The sequence below is a fragment of the Tachysurus vachellii genome, chromosome 8, assembly GCF_030014155.1.
Source record: "Tachysurus vachellii isolate PV-2020 chromosome 8, HZAU_Pvac_v1, whole genome shotgun sequence".
Classification (NCBI taxonomy): Eukaryota; Metazoa; Chordata; class Actinopteri; order Siluriformes; family Bagridae; genus Tachysurus; species Tachysurus vachellii.
Genome location: NC_083467.1, coordinates 1,332,501 through 1,347,778, shown reverse-complemented (window position 1 = coordinate 1,347,778; position 15,278 = coordinate 1,332,501). Strand labels below are relative to the sequence as shown.

Below are 15,278 nucleotides of genomic sequence, written 5' to 3'. Positions count from 1 at the left end.
TTAGTCATCATCTCAGCCGTGGTGTTGTGTTACCAAACAAAACGTTTCTCAGAGAGAGAGAGAGAGAGAGAGAGAGAGAGAGAGAGAGAGAGAGAGAGAGAGAGAGAGAACAACAGAGAGAGAGAGAGACAGAGAGAGGGAGAGAGAGAACAACAGAGAGAGAGAGACAGAGAGAGGGAGAGAGAGTTTTTTATAATAACTATATTCATCTGTCACCACATGAGGACATGTATGCTTTCCTCAGTAAGCTGTTACTACAGTACATCTGGGTTTCAGGACAGTCTTGTTAGACTTGTTAGACAGTATACTGGGAAGCTAATTAAATCAGATTGGTAAGTGCATTAGGCCTTAAAAACACACAATATATAATGTATTATTATTATTATTTTTTTATTTTTTTTATTTATTTATTTTTTTTTTTATTGGGGGCACGGTGGCTTAGTGGTTAGCACGTTCGCCTCACACCTCCAGGGTTGAGGGTTCGATTCCCGCCTCCACCTTGTGTGTGTGGAGTTTACATGTTCTCCCCGTGCCTCGGGGGTTTCCTCCGGGTACTCCGGTTTCCTCCCCCGGTCCAAAGACATGCATGGTAGGTTGATTGGCATCTCTGGAAAATTGTCCGTAGTGTGTGAGTGTGTGTGTGAATGAGTGTGTGTGTACCCTGCGATGGGTTGGCACTCCGTCCAGGGTGTATCCTGCCTTGATGCCCGATGACGCCTGAGATAGGCACAGCCTCCCCATGACCCGAGGTAGTTCGGATAAGCGGTAGAAGATGAATGAATGAATTATTATAATGATGATGATCTACTACTACTACTACTAATAATAATAATAATAATAATAACATTTAAAAAATCATCATAATAATAACAATAACAACATTAATAATAATAATAATAATAATAATAATAATAATAATAATAATAATAATATGGACTGACAGACTGGACACAGTCCTATAGCCCTAACTAACAAACCAAAACCACTTAATGAACAGGAATGAATACATTTAATATATATAAAATAAATAATATTAATTTATTACTAATTTTAAAATGAAACTAACGTTCAACATAAGTATAGAGCCTCAGCTTTACGCAGTGGGCGGTGCGTGTTTGTGATTGGACAGCGGGTTTGTTACGCAGACTTGGCAACCCAGAGACATTCTTAAGCTTTGATATGGTTATAAACGCTTATTAACTTTCGCTGTTAGAACAAAAACAAACGCTTTTTTTTATCATTATCGATACGCTTAAGTGCTTTGTGACTTTTCTACTAGCAGACTGTTGTGGTCATGTTGTAGGAGGCGTCAGTGTGTTGAGGAGGAGGAGAAAAGAAGGAAACGAAAGCTAACTTCAGTTCAGAGATTTACTGTGTTCAGTGTGTTGTGTTGAAAGCGAAGCGGTTTGTATCCGGTGTGTTCAGTGCGTTACTTTGTTACAATGCAACCAGAACATCAGAGACGTTCATCATCAGATCTGCTGTGTTGTCTGTGTAAGAGAGCAGATGAGACAGATATCACAGGCCCCCTGTCCTGTAAACATGGCACTGCTGCCCACCAGAACTGCCTGGTAAGTTCACATCAATATCCTTCTGTAAACTTTTAATACATCATTTAGATCAAAGCTCACTTGTCTCACTTGTCTCACTTGTCACTGCGACCTCAGTGCTTATTTTTATCTTCTTCTGTGTTCTGGAATGACAGTAAAGCTTGATCCTTAAACACCAGGCAACCCTGAGGTGCCCAGGTGATGGTTGGCTTGGCATTTATTAATCAATAGGAGCCCCTGAAAATAAAACCCCGCACTATATATATTTTACACAGAAGCCGATATTACACGGTTACGCAGTGTGTTAGATAGTGCCTTGTTTTCTTTTACAGAAATACTTGTGTGTATTTGTATGATTTAGAGTATGATCTTTTATCTGTTGTGTTTTTGCGTCTTTCAGCTGTATGCATCTGGAATCTACTGTAAAAATTCTCCCACCTACGATGACTTGTTTGGCTTTGATGTGGATGATGTGGAAAATGAGGCACGAAGAGGAAGAAAATTAGTACGTCTCTCTCTCTCTCTCACACACACACACACACATTTACATTTACAATTTACATTTACGGCATTTGGCAGACGCTCTTACCCAGAGTGACTTACCTTTATACAGCTAAGCAATTGAGGGTTAAGGGCCTTGCTCAGGGGCCCAGGAGTGACAGCTTGGTGGCCCTGGGATTTGAACTCACGACCTTCCGATCAGTAGTGCCACCTTAACCGCTAAGCTACTATGTCCCGTCCCCCCCCCCACACACACACACACACAGACCCACACAAAGTGTCAAAGATTTCATTCATTATCAGTTTAGTTCAGTATAGAACTTAGTATCAGAATATAATGTATAGAAATGATCTGCGTTAGCTACCTTTTGTTTAAAAACCACAGCTTACATACAGTATATGTGACTTATACAGTAAGTGTACCTAATAAAGTGACCCCAAAGTGTAGATAAATTCTAAATGGATGTCTATTATAATGTATAGATGATGTTCTTACTCTATTCCCAGAAATGCCACTTCTGTAGTAAGACTGGAGCTACAGCTGGGTGTGAAGTTCGATCCTGTAAGCGCTCATACCATTTCCCCTGTGCCCACAAGGCTCAGGCCGTACATGTGGAGGACACAAAGAGTGGACTCTTCAGGTAAGAAACCAGCAATCTCATAATGTTGGTTCACTGGAACAATATATTGATTTACTTTTATGATATATATAAATATATATAGAGAGAAAATCTTTATTTATTTTAGGTTATATTGTGCAAAGCATAATCCAGATACCTGCAATGTTGGTAAGTGACTTGTGTTTTTTTTTTATTATATATATAATGGAATAATGACTTTACTCATCTTTACAGTCAGTATATGAAGGTGTCTCATGATTTGTTGTTGTGTCTTTTTTATGATCAGAAAATAATAGAGATGGAAAAGAAAAAGATGCTGAATCATTACCTTCTTCTTCTGACGCTAAAAGCTCAAAGGACAACAATCACAGAGGATCTGAGGTTAAACAATAACTTAATAACTTAAACGCTTATAATTTGTTTAATTTACGTAGTATTACACTTCTGTCCCCCTTTACATAGAGATTTGTTGGTCAGACTCAGGATTCAGTCTGATCTCAGTAAAGTCATCTCAGTGTTTGAAATTCCATTGCCATTTTCTGCCATTCAGAAAGCATACAGAGCTTACATGTGGAAAAAAGAAGACAAACAAAAAGAATACTTGTGCAATGTTATACAAGGGCTTTTCATTTAAAGGTGCGGTGCACGTTGTTTGAGAAATGCTTCAGAAAACTGAGTCGGGCCGACAAACAAAACAAACGTGTAGCCAATGAGCAGAAAGGGGCGTGTCTTGTCAATATGCTGCAGAGAGAGTGTTCAGTGCGCATGTGTGACATTAGCAGAAAGCCATTGAAACATTGACATGGAGGATAAAAACAAAAAGCGAAAAAATGCTTACGATAAGGTAAGAAGTATAACCCGTGTTAATATAGGATCAGCTTTCCAGCGCTGGAGAGAACTGAACGTCTTCCGTGTGAAACGGAGCTAAACCTTTCACGGTACAACACACAGTACTACAAAAACACATCTGTATTACCGTAGTATTACTCATTGTGTTTGGTGATTTCAAATGTCAACATTGGCTTTCAAACATCATGTACCGCACCTTTAACACTAGTAACTTTAGAAGATAAATAAATTCTACTAATGGATAATGTGTGAACTTTATATTAGTCTGAGATCTCGAGCGACTTCATAAACTCTATCTCACATTGTCCATTTAATAATTACACTTAGATAAGATGAAAATAATTGATAATATATATATATATATATATATAAAATCAGAGATTGCCAAATGACTGCCCAGGTTAGGATGGATGGATGGATGGATGGATGGATAGATAGATAGATAGATAGATAGATAGATAGATAGATAGATAGATAGATAGATAGATAGAGGACATAAATTCATACACTGCTCTCTCTGTCAGCAGGTGAAAAGCATTGTGGGTAAATCAAACAAACAAATGTTTGAACTAGATAAGTCACATTCTAAAATAAATAGTGACCTAATATGAGGGTGTGATGTTAAGATGTGATCGAGACACTGAGTAAGAGTTTCCGAACTCAACGTTTGAATCTGTCAGTTTGAGGTTTACGTCAAATCATTCTTCTATTACGTAAATTTCACCCCTGCTTCCTATCTGGGACTTTCACATAGTTTGTCCTCAGGGACGATTGGTCTGCATCACACGTCATATCAACACCAGTCCAGAACACAAGTAACTGTTACAGTAGAGTTTAGAGTCTTGATAGATCTGTACTAGAGATGTGATTCTCAATACCAGTGAAAGGTCTCTGAGCTCAGACCAGAGATCAGCCAGTCGGAGATCAGCTCAGGACCATCAGCAGCAGACCTCAGACCATCAGAGATCAGATAGTCTGCTCAGGACCATCAGCAGCAGACCTCAGACCATCAGAGATCAGATAGTCTGCTCAGGACCATCAGCAGCAGACCTCAGACCATCAGAGATCAGATAGTCTGCTCAGGACCATCAGCAGCAGACCTCAGACCATCAGAGATCAGATAGTCTGCTCAGGACCATCAGCAGCCTTCTAACATGGTTTAGTGCTGCCACAAATAGCTGAGCAGTTTTACAGGATGCTCATGCTAACTGTTCCAGACAAGTATTCATTAAATAGTCTTAAAAACTACTAACCACATTGGCTAGTTATTAAACGCTTGAAATGTAATATTAATAATATTAAGCATGATTATATTAATTCATTGCTAACAAAATAGCTAGAATGATTGCTCAGCTGGTTGGAAAGTTTATTGATCCCTGGCATAAGATTGCATAAAAAATCCTTAATTCAAGCATGTTGGAGGCCTCAAACCTCATGTTCAGCTGACATGATGAAATAGGTCATGTTCCTGACCTGGTTTTACTGGTCAATGCAGTGATTTTTAACCAAACTAAATCTGTTTGTTATTATTGAGATTTCATTATTGTATTATCTGTTTATTACAGAGTGTCTCTGAGACTCTGAAGGTAACTAAATGTCGAGACTCTGAATGTTTTAAGTGATGAAATAATTCCAATATTTATCGAGGTTTGTTTTTTGCTGTTAGGAAAATGAGATGTTACGGAGAAGGAAAAGGAGCTATAACGAAGTCTATTCTGACTCCGGTAATTTGCACTCGCACTTTTAATGTGTCCTGCTGATGCAGATTGTGTGATGATTGCGTTAATAATTAAAAGTTTCAACAAATCCCCTGTTTTATTTCCTTCAGATGAAACTGATATGGATTGTGCACCAATAGAATCAGACTTTGAGGACAACACACCTCCAGATAAGAATAAGGTACATAAGTGTCCGTTTTCCATTGTAGCAGCATCAATAGCTGTGTAAGAAAATAAATGGATGAGAGGCGAAGATCTTAATGAAGAAGAAGTTTATTCCAGCGTAGCAGTGACAAAACACAAGTACTTTGGGTTCATCGGAGTCAGTTAGAACGCAGGACGAATTGCATACAACCTGTAATTTCTTACAGGGGTTAACATGAAACTCCTCTTGCTGTGTGAGTTACAGAGGGTTATAGAGAGTTACACTAAGGTTATATATATATATGAACATATTCATACGTCTAACGCTTAAACAAAGCCGTATCACACGAGTCGATCTTTTAATCTCCACAGCAGCCGGCGCTCGACTCTGAACACAGAAGGTAGGCATCATGACTAAAACATACTTTATCATTTTTTTAGAGATTTTTGCTTTTGGGAATTGAATTGAAATATAAACTTGGAATCTTATCATTTTATTCACAGCAAGCAGCACAGAAAAGGTAAATATATGGTAACGTTATGATGTGTGACATACAGAAGGATGATTATTAACAACAGGCCAAAAACTCCATAAAAGATCATTTGCCCAAACAGCTAGGGGAACAAATTCAGGGTAAAGGTGCAATTTAGGAGTAATTTTGAGTCACTTTGATGACATATAGAATATATAATAATATCTAACGGGGGCACGGTGGCTTAGTGGTTAGCACGTTTGCCTCACACCTCCAGGGTTGGGGGTTCGATTCCCGTCTCCGCCTTTTGTGTGTGGAGTTTGCATGTTCTCCCCGTGCCTCGGGGGTTTCCTCCGGGTACTCCGGTTTCCTCCCCCGGTCCAAAGACATGCATGGTAGGTTGATTGGCATCTCTGGAAAATTGTCCGTAGTGTGTGATTGTGTGAGTGAATGAGAGTGTGTGTGTGTGTGCCCTGCGATGGGTTGGCACTCCATCCAGGGTGTATCCTGCCTTGATGCCCGATGACACCTGAGATAGGCACAGGCTCCCCGTGACCCGAGGTAGTTCGGATAAGCGGTAGAAGATGAATGAATGAATGAATGAATGAATGAATGAATTAATAATATCTAATGTTAACAATAAGGATTATAGTATAATATAATAATTATTATTAATATTATAACAAAATCTTCCTTCCTCCTTACAGCTATGTTATAAAAGAGCAGCATAAATAACATTTATTTTTGGGTTTGTGTCTGCTATATTTTTTTTAATTATTATTGTTAATATTCATTAATTAATGCCAGCAAGTTATAATTACTGGTCAATTTTTTTTTTGACCTCTAAGTCACTTAGTGAACTAGTATAAAGATGTGATTTTGATCACAAAACACTGGATAAGGGTTTGTGATCTCAACAGTAGAATCAATCAGGTCGAAGTTTGCCTTAGTTTATTTATACTATGTAAAGGGACGTGGTAGCCTAGTGGTTAAGGTGTTGGGCTACCAATCAGAAGGTTGTGAGTTTGATTCTTACGTCCACCATGTTCCCACTGCTGGCCCCTGAGCAAGGCCCTTAATGCTCAGATGTATAAAAAAGAAATAAAAACGTAAGTCGCTCTGGATAAGGGCGTCTGCTAAATGCTGTAAATGTTAATTTCCACACACTCAGGAGAAATAAATAAAATAATGAGTTGTATATATGAATGATTTGCAGTATTCAGACAGTATTCAGATTCAGCTAGAAAAATAAAGCATGTTGCATGTATTAGAAAACTGCTCATTTCAGTGCGTACTCAGAGGACCAAATGTGACAGTCATGCACTTTCCCTTTTTGTGCAGTAGTTACTTTTGCTGATGACGACATGAACAGAGATTCGGTGAGTACCTGCACAGACCAGACTAGAAGAATCCGCACACAACTTTTAGCATCGTCTTTCATGCGATCCACGTTCTGTGTGCTTTGGTTTTAACAGGTCTTTCATTTCTCTTGCTCTCACTCAGGTTTTAGTGTCCAAGTGCCTGATAGAATTGTACCACGAAGACAATGTTCCATTCACCGTTATTACAGATTCAGGAACTTCTGTTGAATCAGGTGCTTCTACGTTCACAAGTCTGCTTATAATATTGTTTTTGGTTGCATCGGTTCTAAACAAGTGTGATGAAATTATGAATGATCTAAAGTTACAGAGAACAGCCCAGAACCCTTGTGCTCCTCTCCACCAAGCCCAGCAGACACTGGTTTGAGTAAGATGGATAAGTCTTTCTGTGCCTCAGCAGACGACATCATCGTTTCACCAAACCCACATTTGCCTACCAGTCCATCTCCAGACTCCCCTCCACTCGAAATCTTGAAAGAAATCTTGAATAAAGAAGTTTCAGTGAAAATTGAACGTTGTGCATCTCGGAATGAACCTCCTTTACAAATGAGCTTCCATGATGAGACACCAGGATCTCACTCAAAGCGCCCTCACGATCGTCCACTAGACCTTACATCTCCAGGAGGGTGCAGTCAGATCCCTGACCCCGTAGGCGACGTGGGCGTTTCGGACTCAGCTGCCGCTCTCTTCTGGAGGAGATGTAACGAGGTGGGCTGCACGAAGGCCATATTCACACAGCTCACACGACAGCTCTCTAGCTTGGCTGAGAAGGTGAAGAATCAGCACGCCACACAACAGGGTGAGAACAGATCATAGGACCTTTTAACAGATCATGTCTTTTTTACAATATAGTAACACTGGCTACTCTATGGGGCTTTTTACACCTGGTCACTTCGTGTTTTCTGTGATCTGATATCTACCCGATGGTAAAAAGACCAGGTCTAAATGCCCTCTGAAACGTTTTGGAGACGGATATAAATCCGACGGTACAAACCCCTTCAGGAGGTGGTCTGGGTTTCAGATGAAACTGGACAGGTGTAAATGAATGTGGTTGTTCAAGCCACATACGTCAGCTCTATACTCCTCCCAAACAGAAGTACGTCACTCAGGTGATCTTTCACACAGGCGTCTCGTCGGGTCTTAAAACGCGCTGCTGCTGCCAGCGAAAACGCAGCAAACAGTAAACGCTGTTTTTTGTAGCATAAACGTCGTAACCAGTTTTTACGTCTTCTTTTTGATCGCATTCTGAAAACCACACACACCAAAGCGTGTTCCATTACAGTTACCCCGGAAATGAGGTCAAATATATTAGCATTTTGGGCGGGAGTAGAAAGATCGGATCGATATCCGATTCGCCGAGACGCGTTTATGTGGTCTAATGTAAATGGAACAGTTTTAACAAATCAGATAGATATTGGATCAGAGAAAACACGTGAAGTGACCGGGTGTAAAAAGGCCCTTTGGCTCTCCAGCCTCACAGTTCTAAAATGAATCTAATGACGCAGTGCTATTCGTGTCAGCGCCTCAGACAGTATGACTGTTGTTACTGTGACTCCACAGATCACGCCGTCTCTCTCAGGATCCTGGAGGCATCTGGAAGGCTCCCTGATATATTCAGACAAATGGAGCAAGGTTTGCTGTGCACAGTTTTTAAATCATGAATATCTGTCTAACTCTTAACAGATTATTTAATGCAGATCAAATCTTTCGCAGACTTCGAAGATCAAGAAAGACAGCTGAAGAGAAAGAGACAGGCGTTAAGGGACGCCAAGGCCGTGCTCGACGAGAATCGGTTTAATTAACGCTTTTTTAATCAATTTGTTAACAACTTCCTATCCTCTATCTACAGTCTGTTTTTCTATATTTGTTTATTATATGGGGGCACGGTGGCGTAGTGGTTAGAACGTTCGCCTCACACCTCCAGGGTTGGGGGGTGAGTGAATGAGAGTGTGTGTGTGCCCTGAGATGGGTTGGTAAATATATGGTAACGTTATGATGTGTGACATACAGAAGGATGATTATTAACAACAGGCCAAAAACTCCATAAAAGATCATTTGCCCAAACAGCTAGGGGAACAAATTCAGGGTAAAGGTGCAATTTAGGAGTAATTTTGAGTCACTTTGATGACATATAGCACATGTCATCAGGTTAGCACATTCGCCTCACACCTCCAGGGTTGGGGGTTCGATTCCCGCCTCCGCCTTGTGTGTGTGGAGTTTGCATGTTCTCCCCATGCCTCGGGGGTTTCCTCCGGGTACTCCGGTTTCCTCCCCCGGTCCAAAGACATGCATTGTAGGTTAATTGGCATCTCTGGAAAATTGTCCGTAGTGTGTGAGTGAATGAGAGTGTGTGTGCCCTACGAAGGGTTGGCACTCCGTCCAGGGTGTGTCCTGCCTTGATGCCCGATGACGCCTGAGGCACAGGCTCCCTGTGACCCGAGGTAGTTCGGATAAGCGGTAGAAAATGAATGAATGAATGAATGTTTATTATATATGTTTTTTTTTGTATCTCAAGCTTAAATCAATACTCTGTATAAACTCGTGTTAAGTTCAGAATGCTGTACATTAAAATTCGTCTGTGGTTTCTTAAAGAAAAAAATCACCTTCGCATTTTTTTTTTATTTATTTATCTTGAATTATGATGGCAGTGATAAATAATTTAAGGTTAATCAGCGTGTCCAAAGACAAGGTATTCCCTTTTTGTACCTGTTTACCATCGCATCAACCCAGCAGAGGAGACGCCACCGACAAGGCTCGTGTAACTCAGAGTAAAATCACATACAGAACGTAGTGACAGTTTTATTTTATACACACATACGTACGTACGTCTACATGGACATAATTCTATGACAGAAATACAGACTTTACATTAGAAGCACAGGCACAGCCATAAAACAATATTTGCATATATGATATGCTAATTATACATGGAGGTTAAGGTTGTACTCATGCAAAGACAAAGCTGACACTTGCTTAATGTGAGGAGCGTTAGACTTAACCACCATAACACCTCGACACTGGAAATGTACTTTCTTTAAAGGGCTACGAACACAGAAACACGTAGAAGTGTTTGACATTTTGTGCTGTATTGTATGAAGGAGGAAAAGTTGAAGAACAGCAGGTACGTTTCCAGACGTGGTCTCGAGGACAGAAGCTCACTTAAATCTGTAAAAATACAAGAGAAATTTTTTTAGGTACAAGGTGTGATGGGAGCTCGACTGGTTAAGGCTCTGGGTTGTTGATCGGAGGATCGGGGTTCAAGGCCCAGCACAGCCAAGCTGCCACTGCTGGGCCCTTGAGCAAGTCCCTCAACCCTCCCTGTTCCAGGGGTGCTGTATCATAGCTGCCCCTGCACTCTGACCCCAACCTCCTCAGTTGGGCTATGTGAAGAAAAGAATTCCACTGTGCTGTAATGTACATGTGGTGATAATAAAGGCTTCTATGCCCCCCGTTCTATGTAATGGGAGCTCAGAGAGTAATAATATGGATTGGGAAGAACTTCTGTATGTGTTTACTGTATTATAAATACTGTATATGACTGGTGGAGAAATTTAATCTTATTTTATTTCTCATTGGCATTTTTGAATCATGGCTGAAGACTGAGGTGAGAAACTGAACAAAGTTTTCATCTGTTTTTTTTTTTGTTATCGGTTGTTGTATTGATCCAGACTTTTTTTTTGGACAAGGTTTGCCTTGGTGTGGAAGAACTCAAGTGGCCTTCAACACTGCTGAACACCGTTGGGATGAATTTGAGCACTGAGTCCATACCAGGCCTTTTCACCACACATTAAGTGACGTGACATGCGGCTAAGTACGGTGACACATACTCAGAATTCGTTCTCTGCATTTAACCCTTCCAAAGTGCACACACACACAGCAGTGAACACACACACACCATGAACACACACCCGGAGCAGTGGGCAGCCATTTATGCTGCGGCACCCGGGGAGCAGTTGGGGGGGGTTCGGTGCCTTGCTCAAGGGCACCTCAGTCACGGTATTGCCGGCCCGAGACTCGAACCCACAACCTTAGGCCACGACTTCACTAATGAATGAAGTCAAATCCCCACAACCTTCCTAAAAACCTTCCCAAATACATAAAGGCTATAAAAGCAGCAAAGCAGGACCAGCTCACTGTTAGACTATGGAACTGGAACTGGATATAAACCATTAAACCATGTAAGTATATCCAACAGAACAGGATTTAACGCTCATGTGTCTTTTACTTATCACCTTTTTATGGTTGTCCTTCCTGTGATTCTGTTGCTTTGGGATCTTCATCTACTGCACTCACACTCGCACCGTCCTAAAATACAGGAAACAGAGGCAAAAAAAACAAACCTTCAGTTATGAAAGCTCTCATTCTCAAACACGTTTACAACAAATTTACGTACAAGTTTATTGTCTTGTTCCTCCTCTGGCTCAGAGGTCACCCGATCTTCAGGGACAAAATACCCATCGTGCCCCAAAGAGGGATCCATTGAGACAGAGCTTTTAATCCATCCTGACATATACAAATATAAAAAAGGCATTTAGAAACAAAAAAAGGAGAAGAAATGGAAGTGAAAGAGGAAGACACAGATTGCGGAGCATGACGGTAGGTAACATTAACATTACTGTGGAAGTCAGAGACCAGATCACGTGTCACGTAGCCCACGTAGCAGACAGAGCATGCACAAGTGCTGAGTCAGTGACAACATTAAAGTGGAGAAAAGCTCTGAGCGACACACACTATACAGTATATACATACCAACCTAAAACCCCATGCTTTCCCAGTACCAGCCCTAAAAGCTTGTGAATGTACAGTATACAAGTACCTTTCCTACGATTCTGAAACAGGCTCGATGTACTTAACCACCTGACTCCACTTAAATGGGGGTGTGACCCTGTTTCTGAGAGGAGAATGACCAATAAGATTTGCATTACATGTAAAGCACACATGCTGCTGTTTAATTCCTCTTTAATTATTAAAGTATCGTCACCCGTCGGGATCCGGTTTAAATACATAACACACACCGGTACAGTTCTGATGAAGAACAGAGCACTCATGAAAAAAAAAACGGAATTAAATACATTAGTTTTATCCGTCTTGTGCTGAGATGTTCAGAGAATCGTGTGTGTGTGTGTGTGTGTGTGTTTTTTGTATCTGGTACCTAAAGGTGTCGGGTCACTTTTGATATCTTGTCGCTTGGGTTTGTTGTCAGAGCCGGAGAACGAACCTGCCGTCCACGGAAGAAAAACAGACGACAAATGAAAGGAGGATCGTCATGAAGTCAAACACTTCATTTTGTTCTCTTGTTATATTTGTACTCACTTCTGGCTCTGTCTGTTTTTTTGTCAACTAGGCTGTTGGGTTCATTGCCTCCTTCCTCTTCTGTCCTCTGTTTCTCCACCTCTCCATTACTCAGTCCATCTCTCGCTGGTCTGCACGTTCAAGATTAATACAGTAATGTTAGGTCAATTCTACAGTATGTACACTGTCAAAGTTTATGCCCTATTACATGGTATATTTCTGCCCAGTGGTCCCAGTGTTGGAAAACCACTGGATCCCAGAAGAATGAAGAATTTATAAGATAATTAATTTTATTATTATTATTTTAGTTTTTATTTTTTCAAAATATGCATCCTATCAGGGTCACGGTGGCTTAGTGGTTAGCACGTTCGCCTCACACCTCCAGGGTTGGGGGTTCGATTCCCGCCTCCACCTTGTGTGTGTGGAGTTTGCATGTTCTCCCCGTGCCTCGGGGGTTTCCTCCGGGTACTCCGGTTTCCTCCCGCGGTCCAAAGACATGCATGGTAGCTTGATTGGCATCTCTGGAAAATTGTCCGTAGTGTGTGATTGCGTGAGTGAATGAGAGTGTGTGTGAGTGCCCTGCGATGGGTTGGCACTCCGTCCAGGGTGTATCCTGCCTTGATGCCCGATGACGCCTGAGATAGGCACAGGCTCCCCGTGACCCGAGGTAGTTCAGATAAGTGGTAGAAAATGCGTGAGAGAGTGAGTGCTTCCTATCACTGGCACATTTACCCTAGGGTGTAATTTGAACATTGTCCAGTAGGGGCATGACATTTATTTAACGAAGCAATTTTGATTCCGTCCGTCCAAAATACATTTAACTGGCACTGAAACATAGTTGTGTTTCAGGTTGTGTACTTAGTTGTGTTATCAGCGTGTGTATTTATTCACCTTTCGAGTGAATTGTCTTCTGCAGTCGGTCTCTGCTGGCTTGCTTCTGTAAGACAAAGTAAGGCTCTTTAATTAAACCGTTTGTGTACCGATTCTGGGAACATGCAATTTCAGTTCAGACGTATTTTATATATCTGACCCTTTCTGAAAATAAGCCTCACACACAAGACTGAGCTCATAGGACTAATAATTTTAATACCCCTGCAGGCCTCTAGTTGTCCTGTTAGAAGTTTCCGGATTTCTCTCACCCAGGTTGTCTTAATCTCTTCGGATGGCGCCTGTATAACAAAGAGGAAAAATATAATCTGTCTTTAACATTGTCGCACACAAAAAGAACAGTGATATCGTGATATACATCGAACAAAAAAGGCACCTGAACGGTGTACACCTCGTCTCTGGAACTCAACCAGATCTCGAATTTTTTATGGTCTCCTTTGGCATGTTCTGTGATTCCAATTGCTCTCATCTATAAAAAAAAAAAAAAAAAAAAAAAAAAAAAAAGGATTCATGTGGTCGATTGACTTACAAGAATCCAAGGAATCACAGTACACAAGTCCACTCACTGATAAGTAATTTGAATCTCTGATATTATATTAAACGGTTTCGAACAAAATATATATTCTGCAGTGTGAAGACCAGAAGAACACCTTTACAGACTCACTGCACAACACAAGACACAGGAAACTGCTTCACAGACTTCCTTCCTGACTTCCTGTCATGCACACTCACACTCAGCTCCTGTTTGAAGCTGTAGGATGGTGCTTTTTCATAGCCTTCGCCATTTTCCTCACGCTTCTTACAGAAGAGCAGAGCTTTCTCATGGAGGAACAGGTGCCTCTGCATGGGCTTGAAACGCGCCAGATCCATCATCTTCACATGGCCACGCTTATGTTCGGCCCACACGCTGAACGAACCCTGCATCAGCAGGCGGCCCAGGTCGCCTAGGTTACCCTGCCGTGTGTGAAACGTAAATATCGTCATCAGTCTGAATCTGAATTGGTTCAGTAGAGTATCGGATGATGTAGAGTTACAGTGAATGTGAGTGTTGGTGTCTGTGAAACTTCTCCACGTCTCACCTCATATCCGTTGATTGCGATAAGGTGCATTGAATCGTTGACAGCCTTCAGAATGCCCAGTAAAGACGAGAGAGCCGCCTGCAGCTCCACCACACCATCGCAGCCTTTACTGTACTTAATCATCTCCTGTCAACAGACACAGTGTCATAGAGTCCAACCAGCTCAGATACTAACAGGAGCAGAACTTTCTCAACAGAAAATGCCATGGATTTCTTTTCACAAATACTAGACTTTTATTAATCTCTAGACTTTTATTTTCCACCCGGCTTCAGTAAACACTTTATTTTGACTAATGCACAGAAATAAATGTGCTTTAATGTACCTTCAGTAGGAGCTGGTATTTAGTAATTCTCTGAACAGGCTTCAGTAGGTAAGAGTCCAACCCCAGTTTGTGCTCCAGTTTCTTCTGACATTCCTGTTAGCAGATATCAGATTCAGCAGGTGCGTGTCCGTGTGTGTGTGCGTGTGCATATGTGTGTGTTTGTGTGAAAGTGAAAGTGGAAAGTGAAAGTGACGTGACATACGGCTAAGTACGGTGACCCATACTCAGAATTCGTTCTCTGCATTTAACCCATCCAAAGTGCACACACAGCAGTGAACACACACACACACCGTGAACACACACACCCAGAGCAGTGGGCAGCCAGTTATGCTGCGGCGCCCAGGGAGCAGTTGGGGGGGTTCGGTGTCTTGCTCAAGGGCACCTCAGTCGTGGAATTGCCGGCCCGAGACTTGAACCCACAACCTTAGGGTTAGGAGTCAGACTCTCTAACCATTAGGCCACG

The 15,278-nt window shown here is 41.4% G+C and overlaps 2 protein-coding genes across 8 annotated transcripts in view; one reads left to right on the top strand and one right to left on the bottom strand.

Moving 5' to 3' along the window:
- The first annotated feature begins 1,148 nt into the window (after positions 1-1,148).
- phf11 (PHD finger protein 11) lies at positions 1,149-9,812 on the top strand. 4 transcript variants are annotated; one of them, XM_060875707.1, is made up of 14 exons: positions 1,149-1,571; positions 1,951-2,055; positions 2,559-2,692; positions 2,799-2,839; positions 2,958-3,052; positions 5,187-5,244; positions 5,349-5,419; positions 5,758-5,783; positions 5,887-5,903; positions 7,200-7,234; positions 7,359-7,449; positions 7,539-8,033; positions 8,795-8,866; positions 8,948-9,812. In XM_060875707.1, the coding sequence occupies exons 1-14, from the start codon at positions 1,443-1,445 to the stop codon at positions 9,034-9,036; spliced, it is 1,458 nt and encodes a 485-aa protein (XP_060731690.1). In that variant the 5' UTR covers positions 1,149-1,442; the 3' UTR covers positions 9,037-9,812. The 4 variants fall into 4 exon arrangements, with proteins under 4 accessions (XP_060731690.1, XP_060731689.1, XP_060731688.1 ...); XM_060875706.1 differs by having other exon boundaries at positions 7,197-7,234; XM_060875705.1 differs by having other exon boundaries at positions 5,755-5,783.
- Positions 9,813-10,013: 201 nt separating this feature from the next.
- The window catches only part of mcf2lb (mcf.2 cell line derived transforming sequence-like b), a 19,458-nt gene continuing 14,193 nt past the window's right edge, over positions 10,014-15,278 (bottom strand). For 3 of the 4 annotated variants that reach the window (XM_060875700.1, XM_060875702.1, XM_060875699.1), the window contains exons 20-31: positions 14,816-14,908; positions 14,494-14,619; positions 14,147-14,368; positions 13,791-13,883; positions 13,617-13,695; positions 13,418-13,463; positions 12,548-12,657; positions 12,387-12,452; positions 12,051-12,125; positions 11,628-11,737; positions 11,467-11,539; positions 10,014-10,399 (exon numbers count right to left, since the gene is read on the bottom strand). In XM_060875700.1, coding sequence (XP_060731683.1) covers positions 11,471-11,539; positions 11,628-11,737; positions 12,051-12,125; positions 12,387-12,452; positions 12,548-12,657; positions 13,418-13,463; positions 13,617-13,695; positions 13,791-13,883; positions 14,147-14,368; positions 14,494-14,619; positions 14,816-14,908 — 1,089 coding nt within the window. In that variant the 3' untranslated portion in view covers positions 10,014-10,399; positions 11,467-11,470. The remainder of the gene's footprint in view (positions 10,400-11,466; positions 11,540-11,627; positions 11,738-12,050; positions 12,126-12,386; positions 12,453-12,547; positions 12,658-13,417; positions 13,464-13,616; positions 13,696-13,790; positions 13,884-14,146; positions 14,369-14,493; positions 14,620-14,815; positions 14,909-15,278) is intronic. The other variant, XM_060875703.1, reaches the window with a different exon arrangement.

Coding starts and splice junctions, on each gene's coding strand:
- phf11 (XM_060875704.1), top strand. CDS start 1,443: ATGCAACCAGAACATCAGAGACGTTCATCATCAGATCTGCTGTGTTGT. Junction 2,056..2,558: donor CACGAAGAGGAAGAAAATTA/GTACGTCTCTCT, acceptor CTCTATTCCCAG/AAATGCCACTTCTGTAGTAA. Junction 8,034..8,794: donor TCAGCACGCCACACAACAGG/GTGAGAACAGAT, acceptor GTGACTCCACAG/ATCACGCCGTCTCTCTCAGG.